Source organism: Thamnophis elegans, chromosome 14 (assembly GCF_009769535.1).
Source record: "Thamnophis elegans isolate rThaEle1 chromosome 14, rThaEle1.pri, whole genome shotgun sequence".
NCBI classification, from domain to species: domain Eukaryota; kingdom Metazoa; phylum Chordata; class Lepidosauria; order Squamata; family Colubridae; genus Thamnophis; species Thamnophis elegans.
The window spans coordinates 4,046,512-4,060,362 of record NC_045554.1 but is presented as its reverse complement, the minus strand read 5'-3'; the positions used below and the strand labels follow the sequence as shown (position 1 = coordinate 4,060,362).

At 43.6% G+C, this 13,851-nt stretch overlaps 1 protein-coding gene across 1 annotated transcript in view; it reads left to right on the top strand.

Annotated features, from left to right (window-relative positions):
- Nucleotides 1–13,851, top strand: part of RADIL (Rap associating with DIL domain) — a 47,614-nt gene that overhangs the window by 6,328 nt on the left and 27,435 nt on the right. The window contains exon 2 of the mRNA XM_032231425.1: nucleotides 9,465–10,020. Coding sequence (XP_032087316.1) covers nucleotides 9,474–10,020 — 547 coding nt within the window. The 5' untranslated portion in view covers nucleotides 9,465–9,473. The remainder of the gene's footprint in view (nucleotides 1–9,464; nucleotides 10,021–13,851) is intronic.

The window sequence follows — 13,851 nt, the reverse complement described above, 5'->3', positions numbered from 1 at the left end:
AACAAAGAGTTGATGTCACCCAGATGCCGAATGCTTAGTTTGGCCGAAGAGCAGGATATATAATTTGGCCAAAAAGAAAGAAGCAAAGTTTTGTTTTTTATCCGTATATTTTTCCTCCCTCCCCACCTTTCTACTTCCTTTGCTGTTAATGTTTTCCACATTGCAACTTCGAAATAACAGTTCCTCCCTCCGTGTTTCTTATATATAGGGTTGAATTTGCCTGGAAGGCTCCCAGGGTGGAGCGAAAGGCAAAAGGGAAGCAGTATGCACCCTCCCATATTTGGGCATACCAGGTGCTTCGATGTAAGACTTACTTTATTTCCTTGGCTCAGCTGATAAGGGAGGAGAGCTTGTGGCTTAGAGGTTAATGCAACTGCCTAATATGTAAAAACAGCCCAGGTTTGAATCCCAGCAAGGGTATGGCTAGCTGATGAGAGCTAAATAGCTTGAAATAGATCTATACTTCATTTATTTATCAGCACAAATACAACACAAAAATGGTTTCCTGCCTGGAAGGCTCCCAGGGTGGAGCCGAAAGGCAAAAGGGAAGCAGTATGCTCCCTCCCGTATTTGGGCATACCAGGTGCTCTGACATAAGACTTACTTATTTCCTTGGCTCAGCTGACAAGGGAGGAGAGCTAGTGGCTTAGAGATTAATACAACTGCCTAATATGTAAAAACAGCCCAGGTTCGAATCCTAGCAAGGGTATGGCTAGCTGATGAGAGCTAAATAGCTTGAAATAGATTTATACTAATCTCCTTTTATTTATTTAGCAGCACAAATGCAATACAAAAATGGTTTCCTGCCTGGAGGGCTCCTAGGGTGGAGCTGAAAGGCAAAAGGGAAGCAGTATGCTCCCTCCCATATTTGGGCATACCAGGTGCCTTGACATAACACACACACACATTTCTGCTTTTTTCCGTCCCTGGAAGAGCGTGAAGGTTTAATGGATTTCCACTGACTTTGCTAACATAAGGGGAAGCGGGTCAGGGCTCAGGAATTAGTTACTAAGGCTGCCAAGAGAAGTTTCCCCTCAACCCATTGATTTATTGGCAAGGCAAATCTGCAAATGATAGCTGTGAGGTGGGTTAGCAAAGCAAAAACATAAACGCTGTCAAAATAATGACAGAATAAAGGAGGGGAAGCAGTTACCCAAATAATGATAATAAGCCTGACGTAATCAGGTGGGCGGAAAAAAAATAATATTTTGCAGGGAGAAGCCCTCCACTGTTCCATGCAGAAATCTACCACGCAGTTACTAGCTGGAGGTATGAAAGAAGAGAGCATCATATCGTTGGGAGGAAGGACAGGCTATCTTGGTTAAGTTAACTCTCCAAACCTCCCCCTGAGGTTGGTACCAGATGTCTGATGGAAGGAGAGGATTGTGAGTTCCTATATTTTGGAGCCAGAAAAAAAACAGAAATTTAACTAGGAAAACAAGGCAAACCCAAAATCTTCAAATCTCATAAGTCCTGACAGTTCTTAAGCAGGTCATCGCTTAACCAAGCCTTATTTTATGATTTTTTGTGTGTGTGTGTGTCAGTTGTTAAGGGGACACAGCAGTTGTTAAGCGAAACCATTGTTTGCTGTGGGATGCTTTCCCTCCCCCCCAGAAGCAGAAAATAAAGACCAACTTTTGGGGGAAACTCTCCCTCTCTAAATTGTAGCCGCAGTTTTAATATATATATATATATATATATATATATATATATATATATATATATATATATATATATATATATATATATATATATATATTTATGCTGATAAATAAATAAAGGGAGACTAGTGTGACCTTCCTCCCATACTTGGGCATACCAGGGGTTGTGACTTTAAGTATATATATATATATATATATGTATGTATGTATGTATGTATGTATGTATGTATGTATGTATGTATGTATGTATGTAATATTTATGCTGATAAATAAATAAAGGGAGACTAGTATAGATCTATTTCAAGCTATTTAGCTCTCATCAGCTAGTCATACCCTTACTAGAATCCCAGTAAGGGTATGACTAGCTGATGAGAGCTAAATAGCTTGAAATAGATCTATACTAGTCTCCCTTTATTTATTTATCAGCATAAATATAACAAATGTAACAAAAAGGCAACAGTAAAAAAATATTGGGTTTCTGTCTGGATGGTCTCTTGTGACGAGCCGAAGACAGAGAGTGGAAGTGTGACCTTCCTCCCATAATTGGGGCTTACCAGGGGTTGTGACACACACACACACACACACACACACACACACATATATATATATATACATACATACATACATACATACATACATACATACATACATACATACATACATATATATATATATATATATATATATATATATATATATATATATATTTGCTGCCCATCCGCTGGGCATAGATAGAATTGTGATCCACTTGTGTCGAGTAGTAAAAAATGCAGTCACGTGACCTTGTTGGGGGGGGGAAGAGGAGGCAGGGGTTGTAACTTTGGAACTGGGTTCTAAATATCTTTTTTTCGGGGTGGGGGGTGGGGAATTATTGTGACTTCACTAAGCGATCACGAAGTGCCCACTCTAAGCCAAGGACTAGCTGTATATTGTTCCGCAGGACGTGTTTATTCTAGAGTGGGAATACCAGTCAAATAATACCGGATTATACAGATTAACAGAGTAGGAAGGGACCTTTGAGGTCATCTAGTCCAACCCCCTCTGCCCAAGCAGGAGACCCTACACCATTTCTGACAGATGGCTGTCCAATCTCTTCTTGAAAGCCTCCAGGAATGAAGCTCCCACAACTTCCGAAGGCAACTTCTGTTCCATGGGTTGATTGCTCTCACTGTCAGAAAATTTCTCCTTATTTCTAAGTTGAATCTCTCCTTGGTCAGTTTCCATCCATTGTTCCTTGTCTGGCCTTCAGGTGCCTTGGAGAATAGTTTGACCCCCTCCTCTCTGTGGCAGCCCCTCAAATATTGGAAGGCTGCTCTCCTCTCTCCCCTGGTCCTTCTCTCCACTAGACAAGCCATGCCCAGTTCCTGTAACCGTCCGTCATATGTTTTAGCCTCCAGTCCCCTAATCCTCTTGGTTGCTCTTCTCTGCCCTCTTTCTAGAGTCCTTCCAACTAGCAAATGCGGGAGCCAGATTTGCTTCACAACCTTGTTACTAATTTAAACGTTTCACTTAGCGATGGAAATTATGGGCTCAGCTGTGGTCGTGCCTCGAAGACTCCCCGTATATCAAGAGATGTTTTTAAGCACAAAAATGTAAACCGATGAATAAAAGAGAATTAAATCGGACAGTTGAGCTAAATTCTAGAGCAAACCAACTTGAGGTTGAGCGATGATTTTTTGAGTTCAATACTTTAATTGCGGGAGGAAAGTCATTCGGGCTAGTTGCTCAGTCTCTCAGCCCATCTGACAGGGCTGCCGTGGGGCAAATAGGGGGAAGAATGAACATCGGTTATGCTTGCCACCTTGAGTTACTTCTTTAGCCAAATAGTGTCTGCATGGGGGGGGGGGGGGAACCCATTGTGACTCTGACGCTTTGTGGCCAAGTTGACAGCAAAGGTGGCATTTCATTGGCCCCCACGAGGAAAGGGACCTAGTTCCATCTCTAAACTTAGGAACCGCCTCATCACATTTTTCCACCATCCATTCTGTAGCTTGCCTTATTTTTTTCTTTCAAACTAAGATATGTTAAGTATATTGATATGGAAGCATAAATACCATCAACATAGAAGGGAGTTTGCTCAGAAGCTGAAATACACCAAGTGAAGGAGAGGAAGAGTGGGAAGCAGAGGAGAGAAGAAAGATAGGAAGAGAGGGATAGGAGAGAGGGTAAGGGGGGAAGATGAGGAGGATAAGGAGGAGTGGAATGAAGAGAGAGAAGGAGAAAGGAAGGGGAAGTAGAGTAGGAAAGGATGATGGAGGGAAGAAAGGAGGTAGGAGAGAGGTAGAAGAAAGAGGTGTATGGAGAGCAGAAGAGCTAATAATGGGTTTTTATCTTTCTGGGCGTTGATGGCAAGAGGAACTGATGTAATTACTACTTAATACAATAGGATATTGGCTATGTATACATGTGATTGTATGTTATGAAAATGGAAAATAAAAAACATTTTTGTGCATTCTGTAGCTTGCCCCTTGGTAAATCCCTTCTTCCGTTGTTGAGAACATTTCTCTGTAGGAAGGTTGGGCAAGAACCTTTTGGGGCGTTGCAGGGGAGACTGGAACCGGTGGGCAGGTCAATCCCTCGTTTTCCCACTGCCCAGTTGTCTGCCATGGTGCCATCTGCTGAGGAAGGGCAGGTACCGATTGGAATCCCTTCCATCTGGGATTAAGCCCCATCCCGAGGGTGCCTGATTCACAGATTGCAGTTCACCCAATAGCAATAGCAGTTAGACTTATATACCGCTTCATAGGGCTTTCAGCCCCCTCTAAGCGGTTTACAGAGTCAGCATATCGCCCCCACAGTCCGGGTCCTCATTTCACCCACCTCGGCAGGATGGAAGGCTGAGTCAACCTTGAGCCGGTGAGATTAGAACCGCTGAACTGCAGCTAACAGTCAGCTGAAGTGGCCTGCAGTACTGCACCCTAACCACTGCGCCACCTTGGCTCTTGATGGCTGGTTAGGGGGGATTTATGTGCCAAGGGCCCCTCTGCTGGCTTGGAGGACTTTCCCACGCTGATGGTCCAGGGGGTGCCCACTGGCATCTTAACCATCCATACTCTGGGAAGAAAACCCAATTTAGCGGTGCTTCACCCACTAGGTTGCAGCCCAATTTCTGGTGGCGGGCAAGTGAAAGATGCAAGGCCTCTCCCCTTGCCTTCTCTGCCCCCACTCCGCACCCCATGCCGTTCCACCCACCTTTAATGCATCCGTTGCGGTGGAAGCATTTACAAAATAAAACAAACCCCTGGATTCAAATCCGTCTCGGCCACAGAGCAGGGCGGCTCCCTTCTCCTAAAAATAGAAGCGGAGATTGTGGTGCGTAATTCTCCGTCCCCCCATCAAGCCGTGGTCTCGCTCAAGGCAGGCCTTCATAAAAGCGATGGAAGATCCCCTTACAGATTTCACTCACTTCCCCATGGAGAGGAGACGACGTCTGCTCCTCCGTTCAGGCGGCCTTGGGAACGTCTCCCGCATTCTTTGCAGAGGACAAAAAAGGCCACATATATATATATTTAGAAAGAATTCAGAGCCAGCCTGCGGCGTTGGTTAGTTCCCCCTGTCAGGCTGAAGGATACCCGCTTTGTGCGTGGCGCGAGCTCGGAGGGGTAAAACATTTTGCATCCAGATGTCCCAAATTCTGGATCCAAGATTGAAGTGGCTGGTGGCTTTAGTAGAAGAGATGCGAGTAAATCCCATTATCCGGATTTGTTTGGGGAATTTCTTTACACGTGGCAGAATAAGAGAGTTAGGAGGGATCTTGGAGGCCTTCTAGTCCAACCCTGAAGCAGGAGATCCTATACTATTCTGGACAAATGGGTATCCAGTCTATTCTTTAAAACCTCCAGTGCTGGAGCATCCACAGCTTCTGGAGGCAAGTTGTTCCACTGATTAATTGTTCTGACTGTCAGGAAATTTCTCCTTAGTTCTAGGTTGCTTCTGTCCTTGATTAGTTTCCTCCCATTGCTTCTTGTCCTGCCCTCAGGTGCTTTGAAGAATAGCTTGACTCCCTCTTCTTTGGGGCAGCCCCTCAAATATTGGAATACTGTTCTCATGTTACCCATGCTCCTTCTCTTCACTAGACTAGCCATGCCCAATTCCAGCTACCGGTCTTCATATAGAATAGCAGAGTTGGAAGGGACCTTGGAGGTCTTCTAGTCCAACCCCTTGCTTAGGCAGAAAAACCTACACCACTTCAGACAAATGGCTATCCAACATATTCTTAAAGACTTCCAGTGTTGGGGCATTCACAACTTCTGGAGGCAATTTCTGCTCCACTCATTAATTGTTCTGACTGTCAGGAAATTTCTCCTTAGTTCTAAGTTGCTTCTCTCCTTGATTAGTTTCCACCCATTGCTTCTTGTCCTACCCTCAAGTGCTTTGGAGAATAGCTTGACTCCCTCTTCCTTTTGGTAGCCCTTTAAGTATTGGAAGATGCTATCAGAGTAAGCAAGATCTGGTAGAATTAAAAAAAAAACCAGAATAACAGATTTGGAAGGGACCTTGGAGGTCTTCTAGTCCAACCCCCTGCTCAAGCAGGAGACCCTATACCCTTTCAGGCAAATGGCTGTCCAACCTCTTCTTGAAAACCTTCAGTGATGGAGCGTCTGAACTTCTGAAGGCAAGCTGTTCTACTGATTGATTGTTCTAACTGTTAGGAAATTTCTCCTCAGTTCTAAGTTGCTTCTCTCCTTGATTAGTTTCCACCCATTGCTTCTTGTCCTGCCCTCAGGTGCTTTGGAGAATAGCTTGACTCCCTCTTCTTTGGGGCAACCCCTGAGATATTGGAAGACTGCTATCATGTCTCCCCTAGTCCTTCTTTTCATTAAACTAGACATATCCAATTCCTGCAACTGTTCTTCGTATGTTTTAGCCTCTGCCGGGACAAATCTTCTCTTGACCCCAAAATTTGGCTTTTGTTTCTAGAGGGATGGAAGCAGGTAGAGCTCAGGCAATAATTGGATCTGTGATTAGATCTGTGATAAGATCTCCAGATGGTTGACTGCTGTGTTCAAGGCTTGCAAAGGCAGAACGGCTGTTCGACTTGCTGTCACGTAACACGAGATGGGCCAGAACAATTGAGAACATTGTGTAATATTGAGAAAACACCCAATTTAGAAGATGTTCTGGTTGAGGCTGGGCAGGAGATAAATTGAGATCCGGGTGGTTATGGGTGGAGCAGTGTTTATCCCAAAGTCACCGCGTTTGAAAGCTCTGGTTCTTTTTTGTTGTTGTTGAAACAAAGTTTTTTTTGTTTTTGTTTTTCATTACATATTTTAATTTATTTGATAAACAAAGTGTTGTCTGAGGTTTCCCATTTTACATCTTCTGTTATGTACAGTTCATTTTACATTGTAATTTCACATTTCAGCCATCTGGTTTTCTCTTCTTTAATTTCTTCTTAATATGTAAACAATATCCTTTTTTTAAAAAAAAACTTCTTATTTTGTTTATGCAAACTTCACAACTTTGCAACACACAACTACACTTCTTCTTTTACATATCTGTTTTGATTCTTTTACCTGTACATATATTAGTCCTGTATAACTATAACTACATACATGTGCATTTATATTATTTCATACATCTTTTTTCTTCATTCTATCTATCTATCTGTCTGTCTGTCTGTCTATCTATCTATCTATCTATCTATCTATCTATCTATCTATCTATCATCTATCTATCTATCTATCTATCTATCTATCTATCTATCTATCTAACATTCTATATATTCTATGTAGAACAACCTTTATTACATTTGAGTCATTTTACATCCATTTCCTATTATTTAATTTGCGACAGTCTATTTCGTATTTCTATCTTTTAATCGTTTTCTGGTTTTGTGATTGTTTTTTAATTTGTTGAACTTTCTTCCTTCTTTTTTGCTTTCCTGCTTCCCCCCCTCCCCCCTCCCTTTCTCTAACCAATTATATCATAAATCCCATATAGAGTAATATTCAAATTCTTCTTTCTCTTATTCTCCTTATTGCTCTCCCAATTCATCAAGTTTAACAGATCATTTCCATCTATTCTTCCTCTTTTCCTCCCAATATCATGTATCCTCAAATTCACCTTTATATAGGAAACCTTTCACTTAAATTAATTATCCACAATTAATGGTGTTAATCTATTTCCCTCACATATGTGCTACATACATTGAGAGCCGAGGTGGCGCAGTGGGAAGAGTGCAGTACTGCAGGCCACTTCAGCTGACTGCTATCTGCAGTTCAGCGGTTCAAATCTCACCGGCTCAGGGTTGACTCAGCCTTCCATCCTTCCGAGGTGGGTGAAATGAGGACCCAGACTGTGGGGGCAATATGCTGACTCTGTAAACCGCTTAGAGAGGGCTGAAAGCCCTATGAAGCGGTATATAAGTCTAACTGCTATTGCTATTGCTATACCATTGGTTATATTTAACAAATTTCATTCTATTCTACTGGTAAATCCTTTTCTTTCTTTCCTCCTGTCAATCATTTTCTCTTAGTCTCTCAGGAACTTCACTTCTCTTATATTCTCTTCTTTGCACCCAATACCCTAGCTTTTTTCTTCTTCTTGTTCTTGTAGTTTCTATATTTTTCTTTTGCAGAAATTGTGTGAACATCTTTTTTTTTATAAAAAAGTTTTTATTTTCGAAACAAACATACAAATCCTCCTTCTTTACATAGTGTAGAAAGTGTATCAGTTGGTTACAAAAGACTTTTGTGCATCTCTTCCACCGTCATCAAATATAATTCATATTAATTCTAATATCTTAACTCAGATATTTATTATATTACCATCATCATACCTCCACTTTTATTTGACTATGATTATTTAAACGTCCTTCATCATAAAATATATCAAGATTTAATACATAACCACATGCTGGCATTTCATTTACTTATTTATAAAATCCTCCGTTAACATTACATCCTCATATCCTGTTTTAGCTAAACATCCATAATATTTAATACCGAAATTTTCTAATCCTCCATGTATATAATTTGTTATCATTATCCTTTCTTTGTTTAACTATATCCTATATCATAACATTTCCCCCCTGTTAGTTCAAACTTAGCTGTGTCTAATTTTGTTCTTTTTTATTGTTATTAATAACCTTTATATATAATCCAAAAATATTTCGAACCTTCCCTTCACGGGTAACATTCAATATTCATATCCAATTATTACTTATCATAACAGCTCAACATTGTATACATTACTATCATTATGTATGTATGTATGTATGTATGTATTTATTTATTTATTTAGTGTCACAACCCCTGGTATGCTCAAATATGGGAGGAAGTCTACTGCTTCCTTTCTCTGTCTATTGGCTCGTCACAAGAGACCATCCAGACAGAAATAAATTTTTTTTTACTGTTGCCTTTGTTACATTTGTGTTGTATTTGTGCTGACAAATAAATAAAGGGAGACTAGTATAGATCTATTTCAAGCTATTTAGCTCTCATCAGCTAGCCATACCCTTACTGGGATTCGAACCTGGGCTGTATTACATATTAGGCAAATGTGTTAACCACTAAGCCACAAGGTTCTCCTCCTTTATCAGCTGAGCCAGGGAAATAGGTATGTATTTAGTGTCACAACCCCTGGTATGCCCAAATATGGGAGGAAGCCTACTGCTTCCTTTCTCTGTCTATCAGCTCGGCAGCTCCTCATCCAGCTCTGTCTGGATGGTCTCTTGTGACGAACTGATACCAGGGGTTGTGACACTAAATTGTGTGAACATCTTTGTTGCCTGTCAGCCGTGTGTCTCTTGTTTCTGGCCTCCTGACATCACATTCACAACTCTCCTTTCTTTCTGTCCAGCCACGACCCATGACAGCCTCCTACGTGATGTTCTACAGGTCACCTTCAACCATGTCGCCGCCTTCCAAAAACCGATTCAAGCGACAAAGTCGGATATTCTCCCAGGTCTTGTATCGGACGCTGAGCTACAAGGACCGGGGCTCGCTGGCTGGTTATTTGGGGGCGAACAAGGAGGACCCATCTGAGCTCTCCACCCAAGTTTCGGCTCCTGGAGTTCTCAAGATCTTTGGATGTCACATCTCTGTAGGCACTCATTACAAGAGTGTCTTGGCCACGGGAAGCTCAAGTGCCCAAGAGCTGTTGAAAGAAGCCCTTGAGAGGTATGGGCTCAGCAGGGTGGATGTGGGCCATTACGTCCTCTGCGACGTGGTCGGGACCTTTGCTGGCTCGGAGAAGCAGTGGAAGATGGAAGGGCTGAGAATCCTGAGGGACCACGAGAAGCCGCTCGTGATCCAGGACCTTTGGAAGCCGCGGGAAGGTTTCTCTCGAAGGTTTGAGCTCCGGAGGAGGTCCGAAGTGGAGGAGATGACCAAGGACAAAGACACCGTCACCGCAGGTAAGGGACAGGTGGTCTTCGGGGAAGGTGACACCGCTGAAGTTACGAGATCATAAGCCATTAGCTTGTGGTTTGTGGGGTTTGAGCTTAGCGTGCAAACTGCCAATGGCTTTGACCTAGAGAAGTGGGTAGAGCTGAGGTGGCGCAGTGGTTAGGGTGCAGCACTGCAGGCCACTTCAGCTGACTGGTTCAAATCTCACCGGCTCAAGGTTGACTCAGCCGTCCATCCTTCCAAGGTGGGTGAAATGAGGACCCAGACTGTGGGGGCGATATGCTGACTCTGTAAACCGCTTAGAGAGGGCTGAAAGCACTATGAAGCGGTATATAAGTCTAACTGCTAATTGCTAAAAAGGTTGATTATCCCTGGGTTAAATGGAGAGGCAGTTTCTGTAAGGAGGGCAATAAAGATTAGGCTGGAAACAACACCAGAATGTTTCCTTCCTGTCTTCCTTACAGGATTAGCCCTGGAAAGTGGGAAAAAATAAAATGAGATTTCTTCCAACAACCAGTTCTCCCAACTGCTTAGAAAGTTACCAACTGGTTCTCCTGAATAGGTTCAAACCGGCTGAATCCCACCACTGCCCAGCGTCCATCCTCAGCCATGGGAGCGTGGGAGGGAAATCCAGACCCACAGGCCAGATGCAGGAGGGGAGGGATAGAAAGATTTGGCCACATCCAGGAAAAAAGTCCTGTGTTTGTTTTTCCAGCAAAGCTCGGGGAGTTTCGAGAGGGTTTTAACGGTCCTCTTTGGAAGGGGGGAAAACTCCAATGTTTTTCTTCCTTTTTGGATTTCGCTTTTGTTTTGCTTTGCCTGCCCAGAATCAATACGGAAGGTTCCTTTCCGACAGATAAGGAAATCAGAAGTCGGCTTTTTTTCAACAGAGGAAGCCGCAAGCAGAATGATGAAGTTCGGGTGTTTTTTCCCCCCCTGATTTGCATTCGAGACATTCTCTTCATTTTGACTGGAGTCTTTTTCTTCATAGGATCCTACGGTTGGAAGGGACCCCTGAGGTCTTCTAGTCCAACCCCTAGCTCAAAGCAGGAATCTTCTACCATCCCAATCAAAGTGTTTCCCTCCCCCCCCCCCCCGGTGAGAAAAATATCAGGTTCCAGAAACCAAGAACGACACGTTGAGGCTCTTCCAAGCAGTTCCCTTTATTGTTCCTCACCTATAGACAGGATCTTGCCAGAGTGAAGCAAGCATTTGCATCAATAAAGGTGATGAGAACCTCTAAGGAGGAGCCGCCTTAACTCTCTTCCTCCCAACCAAACTATCGAAACTCCACTGTCTCTTATCCCTCTGGAATACAGTGTTGTGGCCCGCAGAGTCGGACAGTGAGGAGGTTGGGGAGGAAGATGGGCCAGTCCTGGGGGCTGAGGAAAGCTCAGACGAGGGCTCTGCGTCGGAGGCAGAGAGAGAGCTAGACAGCAGTGAGGCAGAAGAACAGCTGGAGCCTGTTCCCAGTGTGCTCATGCGCAGAGCTGCCAGAAGACAAGAGCAACTAAGAAAGCAGGGTCGACTTGGGAGTAAAGCCCCACCTTGGAGGTGATTGGCCCCTCCTGTAGGAAACAAAAGAGGAGCGAATGGGGAGGGGGCTTTTGCAGAAAACAATTCGTTCCTTCGGTTGTTTCAAGAGTGGAAAGTTCTGTTTGTGACTATAAGAGGCTCTGTGCCAAGTTTTGCTTTGCCCTGCATTTGGAAACTAGTTATCTGGCAGCTCTCCAAGCGAGATAAGGTTCGTGTTGGTAAACATTCCTTTGAAAGGTGGAATTTGCTAAGCCTTGCTGACTGTGAAGGAAAGGAATTCACAGCCGTGTAAATAAAAGGGGTTTTTGCCGGGACCAAGACTCTGCTTCTCGCTTTCTAAGGAAGCCTGGGTCAGAACACAAATATGGGATGAAGCCATAAGGCTTCCACTTCCGCCTTTCCACACCAAGACAGGAGCCTTCGCAGGGAGTCGCTTCCACGACAAACTATTTTTTCTGTTGAATTTATGTTTACCGACAAAAAAAATAAAGGGAGACTAGCATAGATCTGTTTCAAGCTATTGAGCTCCCTCAGCTTCTGGGATTCGGTAAATTTAAATTCAACATCCCAATCAAAAGTTGTGCTTGTGTGACGATGTACAGCCATCTCCTGCTTCCTTGAGAAGTTCTGGAAATCTTCCAAGATCAAGAAGGTTCTTCAGGAGCCTGGATCAATTGGACTGAAGAAGCTTCTTGGATGAGAAGCTTTCTAAGAAATGTCTACTATGGAGATTCTCCATCCTCCAGGTCCTGGTTGTCCCAAAGGTGCTTTTTCAGAAGGCAACTGGAGTTCCTTGTTTTTTCTTTTGAAGACATTTTGCTTCTCATCCAAGAAGCTTCTTCAGAACTTCTTCTTCAAGGTCTATGGAGGTTCTCAGTCATCCAGGTCATGGTTGTCCCAAAGATTCTTTTTCAGAAGGTAACTGGACTTCCTTGTTTTTTTTCTTCTGAAGACATTTTACTTCTCATCCAAGAAGCGTCTTCAGAACTTCTTATTCAAGGTCTATGGAGGTTCTCAATCATCCAGGTCATGGTTGTCCCAAAGGGGCTTTTTCAGAAGGCAACTAGACTTCCTTGTTTTTTCTTTTGAAGACATTTTGCTTCTCATCCAAGAAGCTTCTTCAGAACTTCTTCTTCAAGGTCCATGGAGATTCTCAGTCATCCAGGTCATGGTTGTCCCAAAGGGACGTTTTCAAGAGGCAATTGAACTTTTAGAATGTCCAGCTTGACCTAAAACCATTGCTTGTTGTTGCGGTCAACTATTCTGCCCTATTTGTCCTTCTTTTGCCTAATCTGGAGACGTATAAACAGACCCACCCAAGAAGCATCTCTGCTCCTTCCCTGCTCCAGTCACTTCTTCCCAGCAAAGGCAGAGTTTAAAGCAAACAACTAAAAAAAAATGTATTTAAGAACTGCAAGACCATTCCTCACCAAATAAGGTAGATTGCTTGGTGGAGTCTAAGCTGTTTCCTTTATAAATGGGCTTGGAGAGTTTTCTTGATCCGGATTTCTCGTTTCATCCGCGGAGAAGTGGAGACTTTTTTCTTCCTCCACCTTCTGCCAAGAGTCCCATCCCTAAATTTCGCTTCTCTCCAGGGAATGCAAGCGTTTATTATTATGTATTATTTTTAAAATCACCCGCTCTGGGATTGTGAGAAAAAAAACTTGAGAAATCTAGCGCGGGGGAAGATACCGTCAAGTGTCGCGGGGAACGGCGTTCCACCTGAAGGAGAAGGTGAAGAACCTCGCTTCCACGGGAAAACTGCGGATAGAAGACAGGAGGAGGGTTCAACAGCTGTCTTGTTGGGCAGAGAATGTAGGACGGGGGCAAAGCCATTGAGTGAATTTGGGCATTCACCCCCCCCCCCACGCAAAGTAGGTGCTCCGTTGCTGAAGGTTCTCAAGAAAAGATTGCACAACCGTTTGCCCGGGATGGTATAAGGACTCCTGCCTTGGGCAGAAGGTTGAACCTCCAACCTTCCTTCCAACTCCGTGATTCTATCATTTGTTTTTGAGGTTGCATCTCCCACACCCCCCAACTCTTTTGGGGCTTCCTTCTTCAGGAGTCCACACCCGGCTTGCTTGGACATGGCTTCTGCTTAGCAATGACATTCCTTTGGTGGTCCTCCTTGATGGATTCCTGTGATGGTTGAAGAGCGAAGAGGTCAGAGATAGGGGAGTTTCACGGGGAGAAAGAGAAGGAAACAACACCCCTCTGGTTTGGCATGAGGCATATCGGACTTCTTCGACGAGAAGAGGGGCTGCCCCAAAGAAGAGCGGTGGTGGTCAGCTTATTCTTCAAAA